At 39.3% G+C, this 25279-nt stretch overlaps 1 protein-coding gene across 1 annotated transcript in view; it reads left to right on the forward strand.

The window, feature by feature from the left end:
* TRAPPC3L (trafficking protein particle complex subunit 3L) overlaps positions 1–25279 on the forward strand; it is a 38550-nt gene that overhangs the window by 1971 nt on the left and 11300 nt on the right. The window contains exons 2-3 of the mRNA XM_052645894.1: positions 2050–2147; positions 5048–5147. Of these exons, the coding sequence (XP_052501854.1) occupies positions 2050–2147; positions 5048–5147 (198 nt within the window). The remainder of the gene's footprint in view (positions 1–2049; positions 2148–5047; positions 5148–25279) is intronic.

The following is a 25279-nucleotide window of genomic DNA, read 5'->3' on the forward strand; positions in this document are numbered from 1 at the left end:
GATTCTTTTTATTTAAAATTTATCAAGTTATAATAAATATTGTACCCAATTAAAGAAACATATTTATCATAATAAACCATTCTCATAAGAGAATGGACACTGGTGGTATTGGGTCTATTTTGGAAGTATTTGGATCAATATCATATAACATTTCAAAGAAGCCACTTGGTAGAATAAACTATTTTATTGGTTTTCTGAGTCATTCCTACTTCTTATTTAAGAAAAAATAATTGAATACATATTATCAGGCCTTATCTTTCCCTCCATGTTGTGCTACACAAGATACCTGAGCCTGCAGGTAAAAACACCTCTTCTAACCTGGAATCCATATTTGATCTTTCATGAACATATAAGATTATGCACAAAATGAGATTATTTTTGACAATGGTATGCCTTCCTACCTCGCTCTCCCACTCACCTCTACTCCAGGCAGTGCCTTCTTTTGTGCACTTAAAAGAAAACTGCTATGATGGAGAGGAGCCTGCAATCCTAGACTCCACCCAGGCTCTGCCAGTCATGGCCAGCTGGGCAAGTAACTCGTTCCTCCTGAGACCTCATTCCCTGCTCTGAAAGACTGAAGGGATTGTAGTAAATTATCTCAGATATCCTCTTCTATTTCTTTGTTTTCCATAGCAGATGCAAAACAAAGAAACTTTTTTTTTTAATTGGACGATAATTGCTTTACAATGTTGTGTTGGTTTCTGCCATACAACAATGTGAGTCAGTCATAATTATACATATATCCCCCCCCAACCACCACCTTGAGCCTACCTCCCAGCCCCTTATCCACCCCTGTAGGTCATCACAGACAGCCAGGCAGGGGCCCCTGTGTTATACAGCAGTTTACCACTAGGTATCTTTTTAGCATATGATAGTGTATATATGGGGCTTCCCTGGTAGATCAGCTGGTAAAGAATCCGCCTGCAATGCAGGAGACTCAGGTTCAATTCATAGGTTGGGAAGTTCCCCTGGAGGAAGCATGGCAACCCACTTCAGTATTCTTGACTTTCTTAATTTGTCCCACCCTCTCCTTCCTCCACTGTCTTCACAAGTCTGTTCTCTATGTCTGTGTCTCCAATCCTTCCATGTAAATAGGTTCATCAGTACAATTTTTCTAGATTCCATATATGTGTTAATATACAATATTTGTTTTTCTCTTTTTGACTTACTTCACCCTGTATAACAAGCTCTAGGTTCATCCACCTCACTACAACTGACTCAAATTCATTCCTTTTTATAGCTGAATAATATTCCAGTGTATATCCATACCACATCTTCTTTATCCATTCATCTGTTGATGGATATCTAGGTTGCTTCTATGTCCTACCTGTTATAAATAGTTCTGCAGTGAACCAAAGAGACTTTTTAAAAAGGATTGATTGAACTTTGTGTTTTCTTTTTTCCATATTTTCAACATATCTTTGGTAAACTAAACCCAATTTATTCTGTTTTACTTTTCATTTTTAATTTATTCTGAAAAATATTACATATTTTAGAGATCTATAAGAAAAGTGCAAATTCTCCTTTTTTCTCCAAGTATAAAGAAAAACTCCAAATTTGTTGCTATAGTTGTGTTCAGCCTGATGGTCTCCTTAGCAGATCTGAAACCTATTAGGGATTGTGCAGACTCATGAGATATCTTACCCAATTTTTCCTTCCAAGTGAAAACATGGTCAAAATATACCAAAGGCCATTCTAGAACAATAAGAATTTATATTAGCCATAGTATTTTAAAAAACTTCCTCCATGAAAACATATTGTAAGTTGTACAAGCAAATGCATAGAAAGATGTCCTCATGGTAAGAAATTTATTTCAGAGCTCTTTCTCCACCAGCAATGTATTCAAATATAGGTACAATTTGTTCTCAAAAGTGAAAATTATTGCAGCTGTCAGACACAACTGAGCACATACACTTAGTGGGGAAGGGGATGGAAGAAAGGAACAGATGATCTCAAAGGCTGCTTCTGGCTAGAAAATTTTTCATAAAGGACCAGTAGTATATTTCCCATAACTTTGCCAATAACATAAAACTATCTCTTTTTCCCCAGAATAAAGATCTCTTTGTCCTCACCTATGGAGCTCTGGTTGCCCAACTCTGTAAGGATTATGAAAAAGATGAAGATGTGAATAAATATTTAGATACAATGTGAGTAGGAGTCTTTTATTCTTGTGGAATGGAGTTGGTCTTCCTCTTTTGACTTGTCTTGCTCCATTTTAGCTGCTCTTCCATGTCAACAAATCCCACCTAGAGAGGAACGTGATTTCTAATAACTGCCACTTGTGTTGCCATAAGGCCTAAAGCCTGGTGGCTCAGAGGTTAAAGTGTCTGCCTGCAATGCGGGAGACCTGGGTTCGATCCCTGGGTCGGGAAGATCCCCTGGAGAAGGAAATGGCAACCCACTCCAGTACTCTTGCCAGGAGAATCCCATGGAGGGAGGAGCCTGGTAGGCTACAGTCCATGGGGTCGCAGAGTCAGACACGACTGAGCGACTTCACTTTAAAACCTAAAGCAATAAGAAGGGGCTTTTATTCCATGAATATCAATCATGCCACATTTTCTTTTTCATTAGAAATCATTTCTTTGCTAGTGATCTGTAAGCAAAAGACGTGGTAAAACTGAAATTGCTCTTTAAAGAATATCGTGGGTCATCACATTTCTTTTCAAGTCTTCTGTTCTAGCGTAATTTCTTCTGGTGTAAATATGTGTTTCTGTAAGCATAGACTATCTATGGAAGGATCTGTGAAAAAACTGCTAATAGTAGTTGCCTGAGAGAACCGGAGGGGAGGGCAGGAGATTATGGACAGAAGGGAGGTTTACTGTTTCTTACGTAGTGTTTTTATTATCTGAACATGTTTAACATTACTCTGTTTTACTTTAAAACATATTAAAGAAAGAACTCATTCCTTCCTTTTAAAATAAAAGTCCATTCTCCTTTATTAATAGACATTTCTCCTACACTAATTCAGCCTTTAATTTTCAGAACAATTATATGAGTATTATATTACTGCTTAATAATAAAACATCTATAAACATACTTGAATCTCTTAATTATGGATCCTTAAAAGGTTCCTAACAGAGCAATGACTGGAAAATTTGTACTAGTTAGAAGGTTTCATTAGAAAGTTTGAAGAGGAAATTTAGTGTGGATGAGCATTTTGGACCTCTTTTAAAACGCTCATTGTATTTTTGATTGAAATACAGGAAAAAGACAACATTCAGAAAAGCTTGAAAGATTTTTTTGTGAGCTCTTGCTTTCCTCCCTTTCTATATGCTTATCCTTTTTCTATCAGAAAGTTCTTTTTCATTGTTCTAAGTTCTGTTCATTTTGGTCCACATATTCTTTTTAAAAATTTCTTCTTAATTAGTCAGGAGCACTTCCTCAGCTAAATTGTCTATAACAGTGGTAGCTTTTTAAGCTATTTTATATTTTACTCTTAAACACATGATAAAATATTTTCAGAAGTCAGATTATTTAACTTGTTAAATTTCCATTGTTTTGTAGAACAGCAGCATAAAATGAAGACACTCATTTTTTTGACCCCCCAAAATACCTATAGGTAGCCACTTGGGTGCATATTTTAATAAACACGAATGAAATATTAGTTAAAGAATGCATTTTGAGAGGCTGTAAGAAGGCCTTGCCGTAAGAAAAACAATAATTCTCATTTGGATTTCTTTAATAGCTTCTGCTGAAAGCACCTTACGTTTTTAACTTGATGTACAAAATATCTGCTTTGGAGAAATACATCCTTTGACCAAAGCAAGATGCACTGACTACAACATTCTGCCTTTCTATTATGTGTCCTAGTAGCTGAGCCTGCAGATACGCATAATATGGAAAACACTGGAAACATTTTTTCCTAAAATCCTGGTACAAGGATTTCTATTGTTTCTGTCTTTTAAAAGTCTTTTCAATGTGAACTTCCTGGCTAGAATCACAAAGCATTTTTCTTACAAGGCAAGTAAGCTAAATTGAATATTTCTATCTACTCAGAAATATAAACAGATAACCTCATAGATTTAGTAAATCACTTTGACATCAAATCCACCTCCCTCTCCCAGTAGACTGGTCACTGAATATCCACTCCCACCCTTTTCAAACCCTATGGAACAAATATAGCCCCGTACAGACTGTGATGTCTTTTGACTTGTTGAGCCTTCTGTTGACCTGTTCAAATTGTTTCACTAGTCCATGGACATGCGGCTGTGACATTAAAAGACCAATTTTGTGCCAGTTAGTAAGCAAAAACAGTCTTCTTTCTTTTATTTCCACTGTTAAGTTCATAATTTCTCAAGTAGATTGAAAGTTTTAGGTCTATCTTGTTGAATCTGTCTGCTTGGATATATTATCACATCTCAATAAAATGCTTGCAGAATTGTGCTTTAGGTACCACTCAAACCATCTGCTGTGAGATAGAGTGAACACATAACACAAATACCTTCTCCCAAGTCCCATACATTTAATTTGCCTACAATTTTTAAAAAATGGACTTTCGGAACTTTGCTTTTTTTGTTCTGTTCACTAAACTTCAGTGTAGCTGAAAACTAAATGGCACACAAATAAATTATTTCTGCATTCACTTCTTCCAGAACCAATCCCAGACATATCTGTTCTCCTACCATGGAAACTATGCTAAGAAAAGATGAGCATCTAGGTACCACACCTGTAGCAGACAAGTCAGCTAGAGCCTCATTCTGTTTGTGATAATGGCCAGTGATGAGAAAGCTAGCTGCCAATGAGACACATGAGGCTGCAAACACCAACCTCTTTTAATTTTAATTTACACTGTCAAGTTTGGGTCAGCCTTCACTCCTCAGACTTTTTTGCTTAAAGGAGACTAGTTAAAATTTCCTGGATGAGTTGTACTCTGTGGGCCATGTCATAAGGAACCCCCTGCCAAATTGCCATTTGACCTGTCAAGTTTGGTTTACTTTATTATTTATTTACAAACGTCCTAACAGATGAATCCATGCTGGAAGATGGAGGGACTTCACTAATGTCTCAAATATTATTTTCAGAGCACACTCTTTCCCTTCCTCCACAGGGGATACGGTATTGGAACACGGCTGGTAGAGGACTTTTTGGCTCGATCTTGTGTGGGAAGATGCCACAGTTATTCAGAAATTGCAGACATAATTGCTCAGGTAAGTGCATTTTAGCTTTGGCAGTATGTTTTGAAAATTTTTGATTGGTCCTGTTTGGTGGTTTTCTTCTCCAATTGAATGGGTTTCAACTGTATTTGTTACTAGGTGCTAAGAGAAGGAATTCTGATCAAAACGCACTTTATTTCTGCACAGAGATAAAGCTACTGTGAACAGAGATAAATGCTTCCAGGCTTTTAAACATCTATTGATTTTTCTGACCACATGTGGGGCGTGTACATCCCACACTGGGAAAAATGTTTTGAGAAGGTAAACAGAAAGGCAGTATAAAAGGCAGCCTTATAACACGTATAAGGGTATGAAGAAGGGGATAGCAACCCACTCCAGTATTCTTGCCTGGAGAATCCCATGGACAGAGGAGCCTGGTGGGCTACGATACATAGGATCACAAAGAGTCAGACACGACTGAAGCAACTTAAAGTGCACGTAACACGTATGCCCCAAACTAATTTCTTTGCATAATCATTTTCAGCACATGGAAGGAGGTAACCTTTCGTTAGCTCAGAGAATATTGGTGTAGTCATTTTGTTCCCAGAATAATGTTTTCCCCAAAGGAAAAAATAAGCTTCCTGTAAATGCATGTGCTCTAAGAACTTTCATAGCCCTTATATATAAGAAATAACTTTGAATCATCCAGCACAAGCTCAGATTTCTTGGGTATAAGGTTAGGAAATGAATCCTTAGCCAGAATTCATTTAATCTGCAGGCCTTATGGTTATTAACCTGGTGCTGTCTGTTTGTGGGAGCCCTAGAGAATAGGCATGGATATGAGATATTGATGGAGTCAGTAAGCTGCCTCCAGTTCATGCAACAGACCAGTTAAGTCAGTATCATTTTCCTTTCTTCTCATTCTTAACATAGTTATACATTGTTATACTGACTCTTCATCTAAGTGGTGATAATGGTTTGACATAGTGCTTTGTGATTCTAAGAGCAATTTTGCATACTTTTTGTCTTTCATTCTTGAAGTATCTCTGTGAGGTAGACAGGGTAGGAGTTATTGTCCTCATTTTCCAGTTAAGAAATCTGAGCTCCAGAAAGAATATGATAAACACTGAATATAGTATATGCGAAAAAAAATTATACACCAAAAACCACAACCAAATGAAAGATGTTCTCACATATTATTATTATTACTCTCATTATTTTGTGGCTAGTGAATCACATAATTTTGAAATTAAAATCCAGGTCTTCCAGTCCTAGCATAGTCAGTTTATTATACCACTAAACAGGTTAAAAGCATTTTCTTTCCATATTTGCAGATGGTAACTAAGATACTGAAGCAGTAATTTGAAAAATGAAATAATTTTTCACTAAATCACTGCTATGGGCAATGCTACAAGAATACTAGCTGTTTTAATGGAAAGTAAATACTTGAAATGTATAAATGTGCATGGTTATATTCTATTTCTGTAAAAAAAAAAATGCCCTTTGGATTTTGATAAGGATTGCATTGCATCATTAGATCGCTTGGTAGTATGGACATTTTAACAATAGCAAGTCTTCTAATCCATGAATATAAAATGTAATTCTATTTTTTGTGTCTTATTTAATTTTTTTTTATTAATGTTTTGCAGTCTTCAATATACAAGTCTCTCATCTCCTTAGTTAGGTTTATTCCTGGGAATTTCATCCTTTTTCGATGCTACTATAGATGGACTTTTTCTTTTTTATTTTTGACGGGTGATAGTTCATTGTCAGTGTATAGAAACAGTACTGATTTTTGTATGTTGGTTTTGTATTCTGCAGCTTACTGAAATTATGTATTACTTCTAACAGTTTTTTGTATAGTCATTAGGATTTTTATGTATAAGATCATATCATCTGCAAAAAGAGAGTTTTACTTGTTGTCCAGTTGGGGTGTGTTTTCTTTCTTTTTCTTGCCTAATTGTTCTTAGTGATTTCCAGTAGTACTATGTTGAGTTGAAGTAGTAAGAGCAGGCAGCCCTACCTGGTTCCTGATCTTAGAAGACAAGCGCTTGGTTTTCACTACTGAGTAAGGCAATGGAAAAAGCACAGCCTCTTCAACAAATAATGCTGAGAAAGCACAGAACAATGAACCTGGACCCTCATCTTATACCATACACAAAACCAACTCAAAATGGATTTAAAAAAACGTAAAATCCAAAACTCTAAAACTCCTGAAACAGACTATAAGGGAAAGTCTCATGACATTGGTCTTGACAGTGATTTCATAGATACGACATCAACAGCACAGGCAACGAAAGCAAAATAAGCAGGTGAGATTACACCAAACTAAACAGGTTCTGCACAGCAAGCAATCAACAGAGTGAAAAGATAACCTGTGGAATTAGAGCAAATATTTGAAACCACCTATCCGATAAGGAATTAATCTCCAAAATACATTAGAAATTTCTATAACTCTAATTTTAAAAAATAAGCCAAACTAATAACCTAATAAAGAAATAAGCTAAGGACCTAAGTAGACATTTCTCCAAAGGAAATATACAAATGGCCAAGAGGTATATGAAAACAGTCACTAACTGTCAGGGAAATGCAAACCAAAACCACAATAAGATATAACCTCACAACTGCCAGAATGGCTGGTTTTGTTTTGTTTTTAATGTTGCTGAAGATGCTCAGAAATTGGAACCCTTGCATACTATCAGTGGGAATACAAAATACAGCCACTATGGAAAACAGTAAGGAAGTTCCTCAAAACATTAAAAAATACAATTACCGTATGACCTACCATGGCTCTTCTGGATATTTACCAGAAAGAATTGAAATCAGGGTCTTGAAAAGATACTGGCACTCCTGTACTCTAGGAAACAACCTGAAAGTTGATTGACTGATGAACAGACAAGGTGATCAATACTACAATAGCATACTATGCAGTCTTTAAAAAGAAGGACATTCTGCAGTGTGCAACAACATGGTTGCAATCAGTTGCAGAATGACAAATCTGGTATGACTCCACTTATATGAAGTCTCTAAAATAGTCAAATTCACAGAATCAAAGAGTAGAATGATGGTTGCCAGCAGCTGAGGGAAGAGAGAAATAAGGAATTACTAATCAACAGGCATAAAGTTTCAGTCAAGCAAGATGAATGAGCTCTCTGAGACTTTTCAGATGGTCCAGTGGTTAAGACTCCATGCTTCCAAAGTAGGGTGTGCAAGTTTGATCCCTGGTTGGGCAACTAAGATCTCATGTGCTATGCCATGCAGCACCCCCCCTCCCCAAAAAAAAAGTAAGTTCTAGAGGCTTGTTGTAAAAAAAGACTTAAAAGAAACAGGTCTGTTTGATATAAAACTAAGAACATGTACAACATCCACTCTGTAATATCTCTTCTCTAAACATTTTATGTCTTTTTGGTCTTTCCAATGTCATGTAAATTCTTGTCAGCCTCTCCTGTCCTCAGTGATTGGGAAAAAAATCCACTTTTACTTCCATACAAGATTCCTTATTAATGAAGAAAGTGTTCTGTCACCCTTACCCTTCTCTTGTGCAGAGGGGCTGTCTGTGCAAGTGCCTTTGCACTTTCCTTCAAAGACCTGATTTCCTCCCTCTTGATCATTTCCACCTCCCCAGCAAAGTGTTCCTTTACATGTGGGGATGAGGTCACCCAGTTTAAGAGCATTTTAACTCAGCTGATGGGTCAGACTTTATACTCAGCCACTGATGCTTTGCTGATAATTAGTAGCTTTTGTTAAAAGGTTTGGCTTTCGGTAGCATTATCTCATTAGCCCTTGTAAACTCTCCTGGAGGAGGCAGGTGTAAAATGTTCCAGAGCTGGTGTTATAGGAAAGTGGGGCAAGGTCAGAGGGAGTTCACCTAGTCACATGCTGCCCTGGGGCACAGCACGATCGGGAACAGAACCTAATGGTGTGACTTCCGTTTGGCTGCCCTCTCAGACCATGCACTTGTACAGAACACTGCCATCATTATTTCCAAGTACCTACTGTATACCGACATGTCATGGCTTCCGCAGAACTCATGATTGTTGTCCTGGCTCCAAACAAGGAAAGAGAGAAAGAGGATGCATTTGAAGGAAATTTACTAGATGAAGAAATCTATGCCCATACAAGTGAAGTGATTCTCCAAAGAGCTGGTTGGTGAAAGACTGCACGTAGGAACAGGTCTCCTGATCTTATGCCTCTGCCTCTGAGGGGGGACAACTATTTAACTTTGGATATTAATAACATTTTCCCCTCTCTAGCTTTCTTCATTTCATCTTTTCCACACAACAGATCGTCACTCTGTCACTAGGCTTCTGAAAAATTCTTTTGAAAGTCTTTACCAACTTAGCTTATTAAAAAGCAGAGACATTACCTTGCCAACAAAGGTCTGTCTAGTCAAAGTTATGGTTTTTCCAGTAGTCATGTATAAATGTGAGAGTTGGACTATAAAGAAAGCTGAGCACCAAAGAATTGATGCTTTTGAACTGTGGTGTTGGAGAAGACTCTTGAGAGTCCCTTGGACTGTGAAGAGACCCAACCAGTCCATCCTAAAAGAAATCAGTCCTGAATATTCACTAGAAGGATGCTGAAGCTGAAACTCCAATACTTTGGCCACCTGATGTAAAGAACTGACTCATCTGAAAAGACCCTGATGCTGGGAAAGACTGAAGGTGGGAGAAGGGGACGACAGAGGATTAGATGGTTGGATGGCATCATTGACGCAATAGACATGAGTTTGAGTATACTCCGGGAGTTGGTGATGAACAAGGAGGCCTGGCATGCTGCAGTCCACGGGGTCGCAGAATCGGACACAGCTAAGCGACGAACTGAACTGAACCCTTAAATTGCGCCATCTAGTGGTGTGAGAAGAAATCTCGTGCCAGACACCAAATCATTAATCCAAAGAATCTTTAGTCAGCCTTACATTTTATAGAAAAAGGACATAGGCTAATTATGAACTCAACTTCCTGAAACATTAAACATGTATGAATTTCATATGTTATTTTGTCATATACAGGTGTACTTTTTGTGATTATTGCTTCAAAATACAACTACAAATTTTAAGTAAGACAGTATATAATAATTAGCATTATAACATGTGATATGTAACAGCATACAATATTTTAAAACGTGAGTAATACAGAGCTTTTCTTCAGAAAAGCTCAAAGTAATTTCCACCTATTATCTATTTTTCTATTACAAGAACCGTGTGAAGTAAAAAGGCATCTGTCATTAGCCTCATTTTACTGACGATGTAATTAAGACTTAGATGATGTCACCACAAACACATAAAGAAGAAAAGCCAGTTTAACTGTTGATGTGAATCTAAATTGATGCAGTCACTATTTTCATAGTGTATGGAGATTCCTGAAAAAATTAAAATAGAACTAACATAAGATTTAGCAATTTCACTCGAGTATTTACCTGAAGAAAATAAAGACACTAATTAGAAAAGATATATGCACTTTTATGTTCATTGCAGCATTGTTTACAGTAGCCAAGATATGGAAGCAACCTGCTGCTGCTGCTGCTAAGTCGCTTTAGTTGTGTCCAATTCTGTGTGCAGCCCACCAGGCTCCCCCGTCCCTGGGATTCTCCAGGCAAGAACACTGGAGTGGGTTGCCATTTCCTTCTCCAATGCATGAAAGTGAAAAGTGAAAGTGAAGTCGCTCAGTCGTGTCCGACTCTTAGCGACTCCATGGACTGCAGCCTACCAGGCTCCTGCGTCCATGGGATTTTCCAGGCAAGAGTACTGGAGTGGGGTGCCATTGCCTTCTCTGATGGAAGCAACCTGCTGCTGCTGCTGCTAAGTCACCCCAGTCGTGTCCGACTAAGTGCCCCTAAATAGATGAATGGATAAAGAAGATGTGAAACACACACACACGTGTGTGTATAATGGACTACTACTCAGCCATAAAAAAGAATAAAATCTTGCAATTTGCAACAACATGGATGGACCCAGAGTGTATTATGCTAAGTGAGATGTCAGACAGAGAAAGACAAATGGTGTATGACTTTGCTTATATGTGGAATCTAAAAAGCAAAATAAATGAACAAACATAACAAAAAAGAAACGGACTTACAGATACAGCGAACAAACTAGTGTTTGCCAGAGCAGGGAGATATGAGAGGAGGGAGGAAATGGTTGAAGGGGATTAAGAGGTACAGACTATCGGTCATAAAATCAATAAGTCACATGGATGTAATGCACAGCACAAGAAATACAGAAAATATTTTTAATAATATGGTGTATAATCTATTAAAATACAAATCATATTATACACCTGAAACAAATATAAAGGTGCAAATCAACTCTACTTCAATTTTTAAGATGTATAGCTTTCAGAGAAAAAAAGCCAGCTTAGAATTTAATTCTTCTGACTTTGTTCCAGTGCTTTTTCCAAAAATTAATTTTTCTTTAAAATAGACCTTTGAATAGAATATACATATATATATATATACACACACACACATATGTATAACTGAATCACTTTGCTGCACATCAGAAACTAATACATGTAAACCAACTATACTCCAATAAAAATATAAAATATACCTTTGAAGATTTTTCTCCTATTATGACCACCATTCTGAGAAAAATGAAAATGCAGAATTTTCAGTAGAGTTACCCTAGATGATTTTAGTTGTAGTAATGGAGAGTTTAAACTTAACAGCATACATCCCTGTGTTTATTATAAGAGCAAGTCAAAAAATAAAATTGTACTTCTCTCTGGTCTAAGGTCTAAAAGAGAGCTCCTTATTACACAAAAATGTATTTCATGGTTTCCAAACACATTTATGATGACAATTTTATTATTAGAAGAATCGAATCAGAGAAAAACTTCATCATTGAATCAAGATAATCATAAAGGATGGGCCTGACAAGCATTATTAGAATGTTGCCTTTAAGAGTAGCTTAAACATAAGGAGCTCCGATCCTCATCAGATTCGGAGCAGTAGTCTAACCAAGTTCAATGTAATGGAGGTTAAACATGAGTCCACATCCTGCTCAGCCACATTCCCGCTCTGTGACCCTGAGCAAATCATACAGCTTGTCCAAAGGTCAATGTCCACATGCATCAGGTGAGACCTCTTCCCGCTGTGGTTTCTGGATTTTCAGGTATTGCTTTCCCTAGCTAAACTCTGGACACAGAACTGTAATCATAAACAGCTGAGTATGTTGACTGTAGCTTCCAAAGTCTCTCCCAGAGCATCCGTGCCTTTGTGTTACGGATAGTGTTTTCAAATAGTTGGCCTGGTGTAAACTCTGTTCGTCAAAGCCTGGAAAGCTTTTTACTGTTAGGTCAATGTCATTGTGATGGTTGCTCTGAAGGGTATAGACGGAATTTATGATTTTCTAGAATAAACATCACAGACGTTGTCACAGTAAGATGAAATTTTTAAATAGAGAAAAATATGATATAAAACATATAAAAGATAGAAACAGACTTATAAAACTTGAAATTCTGATCCTTAGGCTGAAAAAATTGGAACTCCATATATTGTGCTTGCAATAAATTCTGAAAAGCAACAGTGAAATCTTTTACTTTGAATAGTATAAGTTGAAACCTTGGAAAGGTAAAGGAACTCATGATCAACCTTACTGAGAACATCTTTATTATGAAAATAGGGCAACATAAGGCTGTATTTTAGTTCAATCTTTTAATCAGGCTCTGACACACAGTTTCACTGTGTTTTTTGCCTGTTGATCTTCCAAGAATTTGCTGCTGGCCAGCTTCTTTATATATATTTCTGTTCTCCATCCAACAAGAACAAAACTGTTTCACAATGAATGAAAATAATATGAAGTTTTCCTGAGTTACGGTAATACACATAAAATTTGACTTGATACTTACATAGATTATCCAGAAAAATTATATTGAATTTCATTTCCCCATCATGTCTGTAAGCTTTTCAAAGGGAAGGATAATTTCAGGCATTCTTGGGGTCTGGCCCATCATGCCATGGCAAACCAGCACATTGTAGACGTTCATTAAATATTGTTGAAATGAATTTAGAAAGTATTTGAAGATTTTTTTTACACATATACACTGTTGCTCCTCCTAGTCTGTCCAGAAGAGGGCAGTGGGCCCTATTCATCGCCAAATAGACTCTTTCCTCTCGCTTCCTCTCTTACTGTAACTCTCATTACCTGCAAAAGCCCCCTTATTTCAAGTAATATTTACTACGGTGAAAATACAGTGCTCTAAAAGTCTCTAGTTGCTCGCTACAGCAAATCAGCAATAACAAGATTTGAATTACAAAAAGATCCTGAACAGGAAAATAACGCTTTCACTGCTGCTGCTGCTGCTGCTGCTGCTGCTGCAAAGTCGCTTCAGCCGTGTCTGACTCTGTGCGACCCCATAGACGGCAGCCCACCAGGCTCCGCTGTCCCTGGGATTCTCCAGGCAAGAGTACTGGAGTGGGGTGCCATTGACTTCTCTGGACTCTCACTGAATAATAGACAATGAACTCATCTTGATAATTTTACTGAAATGTTTATTTTTTCCACGATTTATAGAAGTGTAGAAATTTTCAGAAGAAGATTCATTCTTGTTACATTGATGTCAACTGTGATTACAAAATGCAAGCATTAAAGAGGTAATCCAATCCCATTTCACTTTTAATGGGCTCATATGTCTTCCAGTTTATTATAAGGGCAAATAGAAAACACAGTTGTACCTTTCTGTGGTCTAAGATCTAAGAAACATCTCCTAAGTTACAAAAAAATATTTCTCATGCTTTCCAAACACACTTATGGTTAAGTTTTACAGTCTTGAGAAGCTAGAGACAAAATTGATCATTTAAATAAATCATTCCCATTTATTACAGAAAATGTTTGAAATGTATCCTAAAACTCCTCATGGAACAAAATTGTGTTAGGGAGACTCTGGTATGTTGTTAGCATTTGGGTTGTTAGGTTATAGGGGCCTGTTGTGAGGATGTTTGGGACACCACAGCTGGGGCTCATGGAAGAATAGAAATGGAGTCTATCTTGTCATCTCAGTAGCCAGTCAGTACCCTGAGAATTTTAGGGTATTTAGTTAATTATATGGAATGTTGGTTATATGGCTTCCCTGGTGGCTCAGAGGATAAAGCGTCTGCCTGCAATGAGGGAAACCCATGTTCGATCCCTGGGTTGGGAAGATCCCCTGGAGAAGGAAATGGCAATCCACTCCAGTATTCTTGCCAGGAGAATCCCATGGACAGAGGAGTCTGGCGGGCTTCAGTCCATGGGGTCTCAAAGAGTTGGACATGACTGAGCAACTTCACGTAAACACACACACACACACACACACACACACACACACTCTTCAGATTTCTGCCATTTTAGTGACTCAGTTACTCTGGTTATTAAGCTGTTGCAGCTACCTACCAATATCGTTTTATTCTTCTTTCTCTCTCTCCATCTCAGTGATTTTGCTGCCCCCCAGTTTTGGCCGCCTCTTGATTTCTACTTACTCATTTACTCCAGGCATTTTTTGCTTTCTGCCCAACCATCTAATCTGTGATTTTCTCTGTGTGTCTAACATTCAAAATCCCAAAAAGAGAGCCTCTAGCCAGTGCAGCCAGTCACTAGCCCTCTGTTGGGTGGAGTTTTTATACGAAGCCACTTCCACAGACCCACAGCCAAACTATGGACTGACTGTCTCGGTTTTCACATGCCTGTCCTTGTCCATTGTGCTCAGTCGTGTCCGACTCTGCAACACCATGGACTGCAGCCTGCCAGGTTCCTCTGTCTGTGGAACTCTCTAGGCAAGAATACTGGAGTGGGTTGCCGTGCCCTCCTGCAGGGGATCTTCCTGACAGGGATCAAACCCAAGTCTCCTGCATTGCAGACAGATTCTTCACTGTCTGAGCCACCAGGGGAAACAACAGGGTAATGAAACACAAAGCACGGCCATCAAAGGCAACCCCTCAGAAAGGGAACTCGGGTGCAAAAAACAGCCTGCTGCTGCTGCTAAATCGTTTCAGTCGTGTCCGACTCTGTGCGACCCCATAGACGGCAGCCCGCCAGGCTCCCCCATCCCTGGGATTCTCCAGGCAAGAACACTGGAGTGGGTTTCCATGTCCTTCTCCAATGCATGAAAGTGAAAGTGAAGTCGCTCAGTCGTGTCCGACTCTGCGTGACCCCATGGACTGCAGCCCACCAGGCTCCTCCATCTATGGGATTCTCCAGGCAAGAGTACTGGAGTGGGGTGCCATTGCCTTCTCCAAAACACATTCTGAGACTTTCCCAAATGGGGAAAAGGAAAAAAGAACCTTATTCTTTCCATCTAGGAAATTGGTAGCAGTAATTTATGGGTCTTACTTTACTTGTGAACACTCTACTTGTTTTTATTCATCTTATGGATGCTACTGTTTGTTTTCCTTTGTTCCAGAGACTAGAATTCCTGTATACAATAGTGTAGCAGGCTCCATTTAGCATGCTAGCTACAGTACTGAAGAAGGGAATTGTCATTGTTACGCATTTTCATTTTGCAGACAATAATCAAGTAAGCAAACCTTTCCAAAAAAGAAAATGTTTTCCCTAGGAAGCAGTCCAAGTGAAACCACATTGTTAGTTGAAAGTAAATATTTCAGACCATTAGCAGGAGTGGGGCAGACATTTCTCAGAACACTAAACTCAAAGATACTTTGGTGGAAGGGAGATAACCAAGTTCTCCTAAGACAAAAATGATGTTGTGCTACAGTAGGTAGTATTTGGTTTTCCTTTTCAGCTTCTTATAAAAGAACCAATCATAAAAGTTCTGGTCCTCTAATCCTATGGGGGTTTTACTTTTGCTTCTCTTTTTCTAAATCCCTTGCAGTCTTTTCTCTTGGCATTCTATGTTTTTTCAGAGAATGTTACCAGAGATGACCTGATATTTTTATGTAAACAGAGAAACTGCCTGGGTGAAGTGAACTTAAACCAGACCATTCAAGTCAGAGACAACATCAATATATCTTAGGATGTTTTTTTCCCTCTTAAAAACAAAACAAAGCAAACAGTTTGTTCCTTATGCTTCTGTATTTTACTTTCTGCTTTTTTTTTCTGATTATATTTGGCTTCCTCATTTTCTTAACAATATAATTTATCTTTTAAAAAAGTACCTTCCACGAAAATCACCATATTTCACAATTCTGTAGTAATAATCAATCACTCAGTTGTGTCTGACTCTTTGCAACCCCATGGACTGGAGCCCGTCAGGCTCCTCTGTCCATGGGGATTCTCCCGGTAAGAATATTTGAGTGGTGTGCCATGCCCTCCCCCAAGGAAATCTTCCCAACCCACGGATCGAACCAAGGTCTCCCACATTGCAGGTGGATTCTCTACCAACTGAGCCACCAGCAAGACCCAAGAATAATGGGGTGGGTTGCCGTTTCCAGCTCTGAGTGTAAGCTAAATGGAATGCACCCAGTACCAGGCACAACATACATGATTATGTCGACATCTTAATTCTGTGCACAAAACAGGGAGGCTTTTTTCTGTGCTTTAAATGTTTGTTTGTTTTTTTCTCTTACCAGGATAAAAATTTAAATCTCAGTTTTAAAGTTGCCTCCATTCCCACGATGCACCCCCCACCCCCACAACACACAGATACACATAAACAGATACACACCCTTGCCTTTTACACACCACTTACTTAAAGGGATAGACAAAGAAATGCAGCCTGAATGGCACAAAATAAAGGGAGCCTTGGAACATTTTTATGGCTAGGCAACACTTGCCCTTTGTTAAAAGCTCTCACTGATGGGGAGGACTGGTTTTTGCTGATCCTTTTGAAAGGTAACGCGTTCATGCTGCCTTTACTGCCTCAGGGCCAGGAGCACACCTCTGATGGTGCCTCGTTAGCGGTCAGCATCACCAGTGATAACACACCTTCCTTCTTCTGCAACGCGTGCCCTCCACACTCAGCTCAAATCTCTCCACGTCAGGCAACTCAAAGCTGTAACCCGGATAATCTGCCAGGAATCCTAACACTGTGGGGTGGGAAGAGGGAGAGGGTGCTGGGGGCCACCGCTAATTTCACCTCCATGAAACCGTTTAACAGCCAACTCTGGGACAAAGATCCCCTGATCCTGAATTTTTAGGTATATTGCCAGTGTTTCATACTAGAATAATTTTTAAGTAGATGTTTGAGGATTTAGACATTATAATATGGGCTCCCATCCGTACCCAAAAGATTGAAGTGGGAAACTGAGGTCCTAAAACAATGGAGTCCTCAGAGTCTACCTGGCATCCAGGAGCCAGGCACCCTTACCTGTGATGCGTACAGGGAACTGAAGCAGCGGTGGGAAAGAAGCCAAGTGGCAGCCCGGATCACTCATCAGAAGCGTCTGGGCAGACCAGCAGGGTCAGGTTCACGACCAACAGGGTGGCAACTGAAGAGCAAGCCAGAGAGCAGTTCCTAGCGCAGCAGGGTGGGTGTGGGTTTCAGGGCTGACGCACCACACGTGCCCCGTCCCCAACGCCTTCCTAGGATTCCTGCTTCTTCTCATCCCAGTCAAGCAAGAGAAGTGAATCAGACTAAACCTCAACAGAACATCTTTCTTTGCTATTAATTGCTATTTTTCAAAGGCTAGCTCATAATCTAGTGGTAGAGGCCTACTGACTGACTTCACTTTTTTCCAACATACGGTATTAACGTAAGTGGGAGCCCTTAGTAAACAGGGATTAAATTCCATGGAAGTCACAGCACAGCACCACACAGCATTCCAGAGAAGGCTGGTCTCACAGTTAGCTGAATGTCAGACCATTTTCCTGGTTAGTAACATTGTCGAGCAGAGAAGACGGAAAAACTAAAAGGGAAAAAAAAATCCTTTATAGTCAGAAAATTCTCAATATTTAAAAATGATGAATATTAACAGCAAAGGGCACACACAAAATATTTTGAAAATTCTTATCATTTGGTCCAGAAATGTGTTTCTTAAAAATAAGAAAACTTTTTTAAACAAGCATAACCGTTTAGACTGAATTTTCCCCTCTGAGTAGGCAAGAACTGCCTTATACAAACACCCCCCACTCTCTCTGTTCCGTTTGTAGCTCTGGGAGGGGTGAAAGAAAAAAAGCGTGGGAGGTCTTCCTTTGTGAACAAGCTTGTGTGCATAACCGCAAGGTCGGTGGATTCTGCAGGCTGAAGGGGTCTAACCCAGAGGACTGCATCAATTGCTTTGGCAGATTCTCAGTATGAAGCCAAGGAACCTGCAGGAAAATTGCCCTTTAACTTTTTTTAGACTACATTTGCATAACATTATTTTTCTTTTAGACACAGATAAGTATCTCTTAAGGCTCAGCTCAGTAAATTCTGCAAGTTACCTCCCCTTACTTGTGAATGTCTATCTTCCACTTCTGTTCATGATCAAGTCTTACAGGCAAACGGGCTCTTCAAGACATCTTGTCTCCTTAGCACTATGACCAAAGATGTTCCAGAAGGAAGTGTTCAATCTTTCAGGGATCTCAGCACATGAAATCCAGGCTGTCCTTAATTTTCCACTGGAGATTCTTGGCTTTATTCCTATGGCTTAACTTATTTGGAAGAAACTCATGAAAGAGACTGGCTTATGAAACAAACTTAAGTGTTCAGGTTGAAAACAGCAATAGCATTGGGAGCATTTCATTAATGTAACTATTTATCATGAAATTCCTGACTAGGGCATGAAAACAGTTGAGGAAACATTCTGGGAAACAAAACCCAAAAGCTCAAGCAAGCTCCACCTGAGCCTGGAGATTTGGAGACACGTGGGCAGGCCAGCCACGCTCTAGGTCAGTGAGCCCTGCTTGGTGTGTCTCGTAGTTTGTGTCAGAAGTAAGATTCTGTCTGGATTTGCCCTGACCTCTCAGTGCTGCGCCAGAGTAATGGTTATCGACCCTGACTATTTCATAGAATCATCAGCTTCTCCCAACCCCAAATTCTGATGCCCAGGCCCTAATTTTGACCAATTAAATGATAGTCTCTGGGAATAAGGCCCAGGCATCAGAAATTGTAACATGTTCCCTATGTGATCTTTGGGCTTCCCAGGTAGCGCTAGTGGTGCCTGTGGAACCTGTCTCCCAATGCAGGAGACGCAAGAGAAGGAAGTTTGATCCCTGGGTGAGGAGCCCCTGGAAAAGGGAATGGCAACCCCTCCGGTAGTCTGGCCTGGAGAATCCCGTGGACAGAGGAGCCTGGCGGACTGGGTCTCAAAGAGTCGGATGTGACTGAAGTGACTTAGCATGCACTCACACACACATGTGATCTTTAACGGCACCCGCTGCTTTAGAGCTCGGGCTTCCCTGATGCACCAGGGTGATCTCTGCAGAGGTGAGGCGGCATGTGGGAACTGCTACTCCTCCTTCCCTCAGGTCAGATGCTTCCAGGGTTGCCACTCCTTTTTACCTCCTTTAAGTGCTTCAAATAGAATAGAATGTCACTGGGGAAAAAGTGGATAACATTAGAGGGATGTAACCAAGGAGAGTCTTGATGGAAACAATGCCCACCAGTGTTGGGATAACTAGTTTATCCCATCAGGGAGGAGGTAGGGAAAGAAACTGCCTCTTTCAGGACCTTCACTCCAAAGAAGATGAAATTGATCAAACGCTAGTTTGTAACTGTATGTTTGCAACTATGTATTTCTTTAACTGCTTTACTTCCTTTTTAGCATCAGGTGAAACTCACTCATAGTTAGCCAATAGTTTAAGGAAGCAAGCCTTTTAAAAACCCTGATTACTACCTCTCATGTTTCGTCTGTTGGCACAAACACCAACAAAACACCTGGGAGAAATCTTCTTGATCTGTTGATACCATCAGCAATTATTATTATTGCAGAAGCACATCCTTTTATGTTAAAAATCTAAGAATAAAATGTTGTTACCTTGCAACTAGTGGAGAAGAACATGGCAACCCACTCCAGTATTCTTGCCTGGAAGAATACAGTCCATGGGGTTGCAAAGAGTCAGACATGACTCAATGACTAAACCACTACCACCATGCAAGAAGTAACCATTTTATAGGCTGTGTACTCTGCCAAAGGATGCCGTGTATTTTAAGGTATTTTCTAAAGCAAAATTATTCAACATCACCTGAATTAATAACTTTTCTTACTTTATCCTCTTCGTTGAAACGATCTAGAGAATGTGATTAAGTAAATTAATTCATTTCCCCCAATTTAATCTCAGCCACTACAATTTAAAATGTTTTAAAGATTTTTTTTTTTTTTTTTTTCTGGCACTGGTGTGGCTGTAGGGTCAGGAAATTTGAAACTGTGAAAAGACAGCTGGTCATACAGACAGACAGAAAGATGTGCTCTCAAAGATAAATATTAAAGTTTGGGTACTCTTCTAAATCTTTTATGAACTTTCCATTGCTGAAAATTTCTTCTTTATCAATTGGAATTTTTACCTGAGGAAATAAAATATGATAGTGATGCTATGCTCTAACTGTGCTTCTGGTTCATCTCATCAATACGGTGAATGAGAAGCATAGTTCAAGCATAACTATCTCAAATGTCTAGAAACCCAAGTGAAAACACTGTACAGAAAGGGAAAGAGGCCAAGGGCCCAAATAGAGACCAAGCAACTTGGAGACAGACATCAGTTCCCAGGAGTACACCAAGAAGACAACGGACTAGGAATTTATGGACTGCAGCCTTAAGACTCAGGACAACAGAACTGAAAACAACTCTGATGTACTAATCCAACACTCAAATATTACAAGTGAGGAAATTCACTTTAAAAGATTAAATGAACACTTGAGAATACACCACCATGAAGCAGTATTTATGTGACAGAAGTTGAGTTACACTAATTCACGTCCATTTCAGGTCCAAACTTACGCTCCATCTCTTACCTGTGGCTTAAACATAACCTTTTGGAAATTTAATATTATTCATAAAGGTGGAAACAATCATCTTTCCCAGTATGGTTTTGAAATTTTAAATACAAATTATATGTAAAACATCCGACACATAATAGATTGTTAACAAATTTTAATTCTGCCTTTCCTCTTTAGTGGAGTAGCAAAATTTAGAATATAATCTCTCTTACAAATATTCTTTTATTTGGCTAGGCCAATATTCTTTCTGCATAACTCATAACTCATAATTTTAACAAACAACTGAACTTTGAAAATATTATTTGAAGCAGCCTAAAGTAGTTTTCTTCCAGAATCAAATATGACAGTTTATATTTGTGAGAAGAATCTTCCAACCTCCAAAATGGATTAAACTAACCTAATGCTCTTGACCAAAATCCTACTCCAGTAGGTACAAGTACAAAGGCACTGTCACTTGCCTTGCCTGCGAGTAACACAGGCCTCCTGGGGCTACCCTCCATGTTCAAGTTCAGCCTCAGTAGTTCAGCTTGCCTCCTTACCTCTCCTAAAACCTCATTATGTCCTGCTACTCATTTAGGGCTTCATTAAGTTTTAGTCAGAAGCCACTGCATGAGACAATTAAAACTGGAGCCAGATCCTTCCTTGTGTCAGCTCCCCAGGGCAATCTAGGCTCCCTTGGGAACTTTGGGGAATGAAGAGATTGGTTGAATACATGATAACAATCAAGGCCGCAACCACACAAATGAGAACAGTCATCCTTGCAGGTGCCACAGAAAAGGAGCATGTACAGATCCAACGCTCCTTGCTCTTTACGTCATAGGTAAGGGGCTGCAAATGTCAAAAAGTCAACTATTGACTTTATTCTGGTGGCCTGAGTGAACAAAGGAGAACAAACCAACATGCTATTAACATGCACATAAAAATGAACAGTTCCTTGAATGACCACATATTATGTGCCTCCCAATGTTATGCAGTACAAGAGGTAGTACAGTACAACCTGTACAATACTGTTTCCTAAAAAAATAAATTCTGAATTTAATCAAGATCTTACTGTTAGTGTAAAGGAAAAATAGGCAAAAGAAAACAAGTTAATTAACACCATGAGAAAATAGCCAAGTAAATCTGGAATATAGGACATGCTATTTGACATATGACCCAGCTTTCCATAAACAAATGGCATTTTAAAAAGGAAAATAAAAGAGACGTAACAGCCAGAAACAACATGTGGGCCTTATTTGTATCCTGTTTTAAGCAACGAACAGACACAGTATATCTTTGAGATATTTAGGAAAATATGAATTCTTCATTTTTATGTGCATGATAATAGCATGTTGGTTGTCATCCAACCAACTCATCCTCTGTCGTCCCCTTCTCTTCCTGCCTTCAATCTTTCCCAGCATCAGGGTCTTTTCAAATGAGTCAGTTGTTCGCATCATGTGGCCTAAGTATTGGAGTTTCAGCTTCAGCATCAGTCCTTCCAATGAATATTCACAACTGATTTCCTCTAGGATGGACTGGTTGGAGCTCCTTGCTGTCCAAGGGACTCTCAAGAGTCTTCTCCAACACCACAGTTCAAAAGCATCAATTCTTCTGTGCTCAGCTTTCTTCATATATGCATTAAGTAATAGCTTTTTCATGTACTCAAATAACTAGCACTTAGAAAATACCATGGAAAAAAGAAAACATTAGACTAGTGGCAAAGAAGAATGCAGATGTACAACATTTGCAAAAGTTAGGTGAAGAAAACTTTAAAACTATCCCTAAGTGATGAAAGGTAGCCTTGAATAAATAGAAAATACATGGAAAGTCACCCCATGTTCTCAGACAGGTTGATAATAGCACAGAGTCTAATTCTGTAATCTGCGGTGAGGCCTAAGATTCTGAGTTACTTCTGTCTTGCCTTCCCCAGTGTAGCCTGTTTTGTGTTTTAGAGCTGTTCTCAAGATGTGGTCCCTAGACCAGCAGCAGAAGCATCACCTGAGAAGTTGTTAGAAATGCAAATTCTCACCCCCAACCTGTCAAATCAGACACTTGGGCTCAGCAATCTATATTTTAACAAGCCATCCAGATGATTTTTGGCACACGTTAAAGTTTGAGAACCAGCACTTCTAAAGTTTAAGTTGCATAGAATCACCTAAGATCTTGTTTAATGGCAGGCTTGATTCAACAGGTCTGGGATGGAGTCTGATTCTGGATTTCTAACAGGCTCCCTCATGACGCTGATGCTGCGGTTTGAATGCAACACTCTGAGGAGCAAAGCTAGAAGACCAATCTGTTTGTAACTTACTCAAGGCCACCCTGTCCTGTGCCTTCCACTGTCATCTTTTTCTGGGTATTAATGCTAAAAATATGTCATTTTCTCAGTAATATGTTTATTTTAAACCAAATTAACTCATAGCAATGTGTTCCTCTCAAACCAAATTTAACCAAAAATCATTCTCAGGTTTTGATGGAGCTAGTTTGGAGAAGTAACTATTCACCATCTATCAAATCATTCCACAGCTCATTCACTGCTTACCGAAATCGAGAGGAAAAATCTATGCATAGGGAGATATTTGCATAATCTATATACAAATTCAGTGTGCCTCTAATCTCTCATTTAACAAATTCTGATTTTCACATATTAGTGTTCAGGATATCTTACTTCATAATGCCTATAATTTGATTGGCTTCAAACAACAAACATTTTTAACTCAGGGGATTTGGACAGGACACAGTGGGGACCCTTTTATAATATCTGCAGTCTGAGATGGTGTGGCTGAGAAGTCTGCATGGCTGGTATGACTTCACTCAGACCGTAGATCTGGGATCTTTTCCCCGGCTGTTTGTTGGGTTCTCTGGTTCTTCTCCATGTCTTGTCTGCTGAAGCTGGAATGTCCAAACAACTTCTTCGCTCAGATGCCTGGTAGCTAACCTAGAATGACTCAAGCAGTTGGAGCTGGCCAGCTATGATCTCTGTCTCAGTCTCTCCACTTGGCTACTTTAGCCTTCTTCGGGGCTTGGGACTCTTCATTAAGGTAATTGCATTTCTTACATGGTGGCTGGTTTTTACCAGTAAGCATTGCCAGAGACCAAGGCATAAGCTGGAATAGTTCTGCAACCTGGCTTCACCTCTGCTACATATTGTTGGTTCGCTAAGGTCAGACTCAAGGAAAAGAGGAAAAAACTCTCTCAATTGGCGCCATTAAGCCATGTTTAATCTACCCTGGTTAGGTCTTATTGCAGTGAAACTCAGATGCACCAAAGTTGTACCAGAGACAGTTTGGCTAGAATGAAAGTAAATACACCACAAAATCTTCTTAGAAGTTCTGGCTTATATTGTCTCTTCCTAACTCTGATTTCAGTGACATCACCTTCGTAACTTGAAATTACAACAGAGAAATGGGCAAACACTTCAAATAACCACCTTTTTTTTCCCCAGGAACCAATTGTCATACATTTGTCACACACCATGTTTAAAACCCAAGCAATATTGCAACCTCACAGCCCCCACCTCCCACTCTCCCACCTACACACACACACACACACACACACACACACACACACACACACACACACACACACAACATGACTCTGTACCTCCAAGTTCCCAAGGATATGTGTCAGGTCTTATACCTATAGGATCCTTTCCCCAGCTTGGGATAATGTTGCATGATAATAAGGAATTCAGCCCCAGGATTCTCCAATGAGGAGGCAAGGACCCTCCATGGTATTAGATGTGAGCCACAGCATAAAACATGGTACCTCTTCCTTAAATATTGATTCCATTCATAGATTTAAAGGGAACTAATGTATCTATATATTTAAACTAATGTGGATATATTATATAATAGAATACAAAATTTGCATTCTGTAGGAGCCCACTAAAGTGTTTTCAGTTTCTTATACAGTCACAAGGTAATAAATGAACTTCAAGGTTGAAAAAAAGTTCTAACATACAACATTAATATTGTTGTTGCTGTTTAGTCATGTCCAACTCTTTTGTGTCCCTATGGACTGTAGCCTGCCAGGCGTAGGCGTCTCTGTCCATGGGATTTCCCAAGCAAGAATACTGGAGTGGGTTGCCATTTCCTTCTCCAGGGGATCTTCCTGACCTAGGGATTGAACCTGGGCCTCCCGCATTGCAGACAGATTCTTTGCCTCTGAGCCATCTGAGCAGCCCTATACAATATTAATATATGCCTTTATATCAATAGTAATAAGTATAGGGGTGTGTGTGCTTGTGAGTATGTGTACATGTGTATTTTTTAATGTAGAAATCAGCCCATGAAGGCAAAAGTGCTTAGAGCCCACAAGAGTCATGATACAGCTCTGACTCCAGGGGTCTACTTTCAATGCATAGTGGAAACATGGGAAAAGCGCTGAATGTTTGGCATCATATCCTTTCAATGTGTTATA

This window comes from Budorcas taxicolor, chromosome 9 (assembly GCF_023091745.1).
Source record: "Budorcas taxicolor isolate Tak-1 chromosome 9, Takin1.1, whole genome shotgun sequence".
Taxonomy (NCBI): domain Eukaryota; kingdom Metazoa; phylum Chordata; class Mammalia; order Artiodactyla; family Bovidae; genus Budorcas; species Budorcas taxicolor.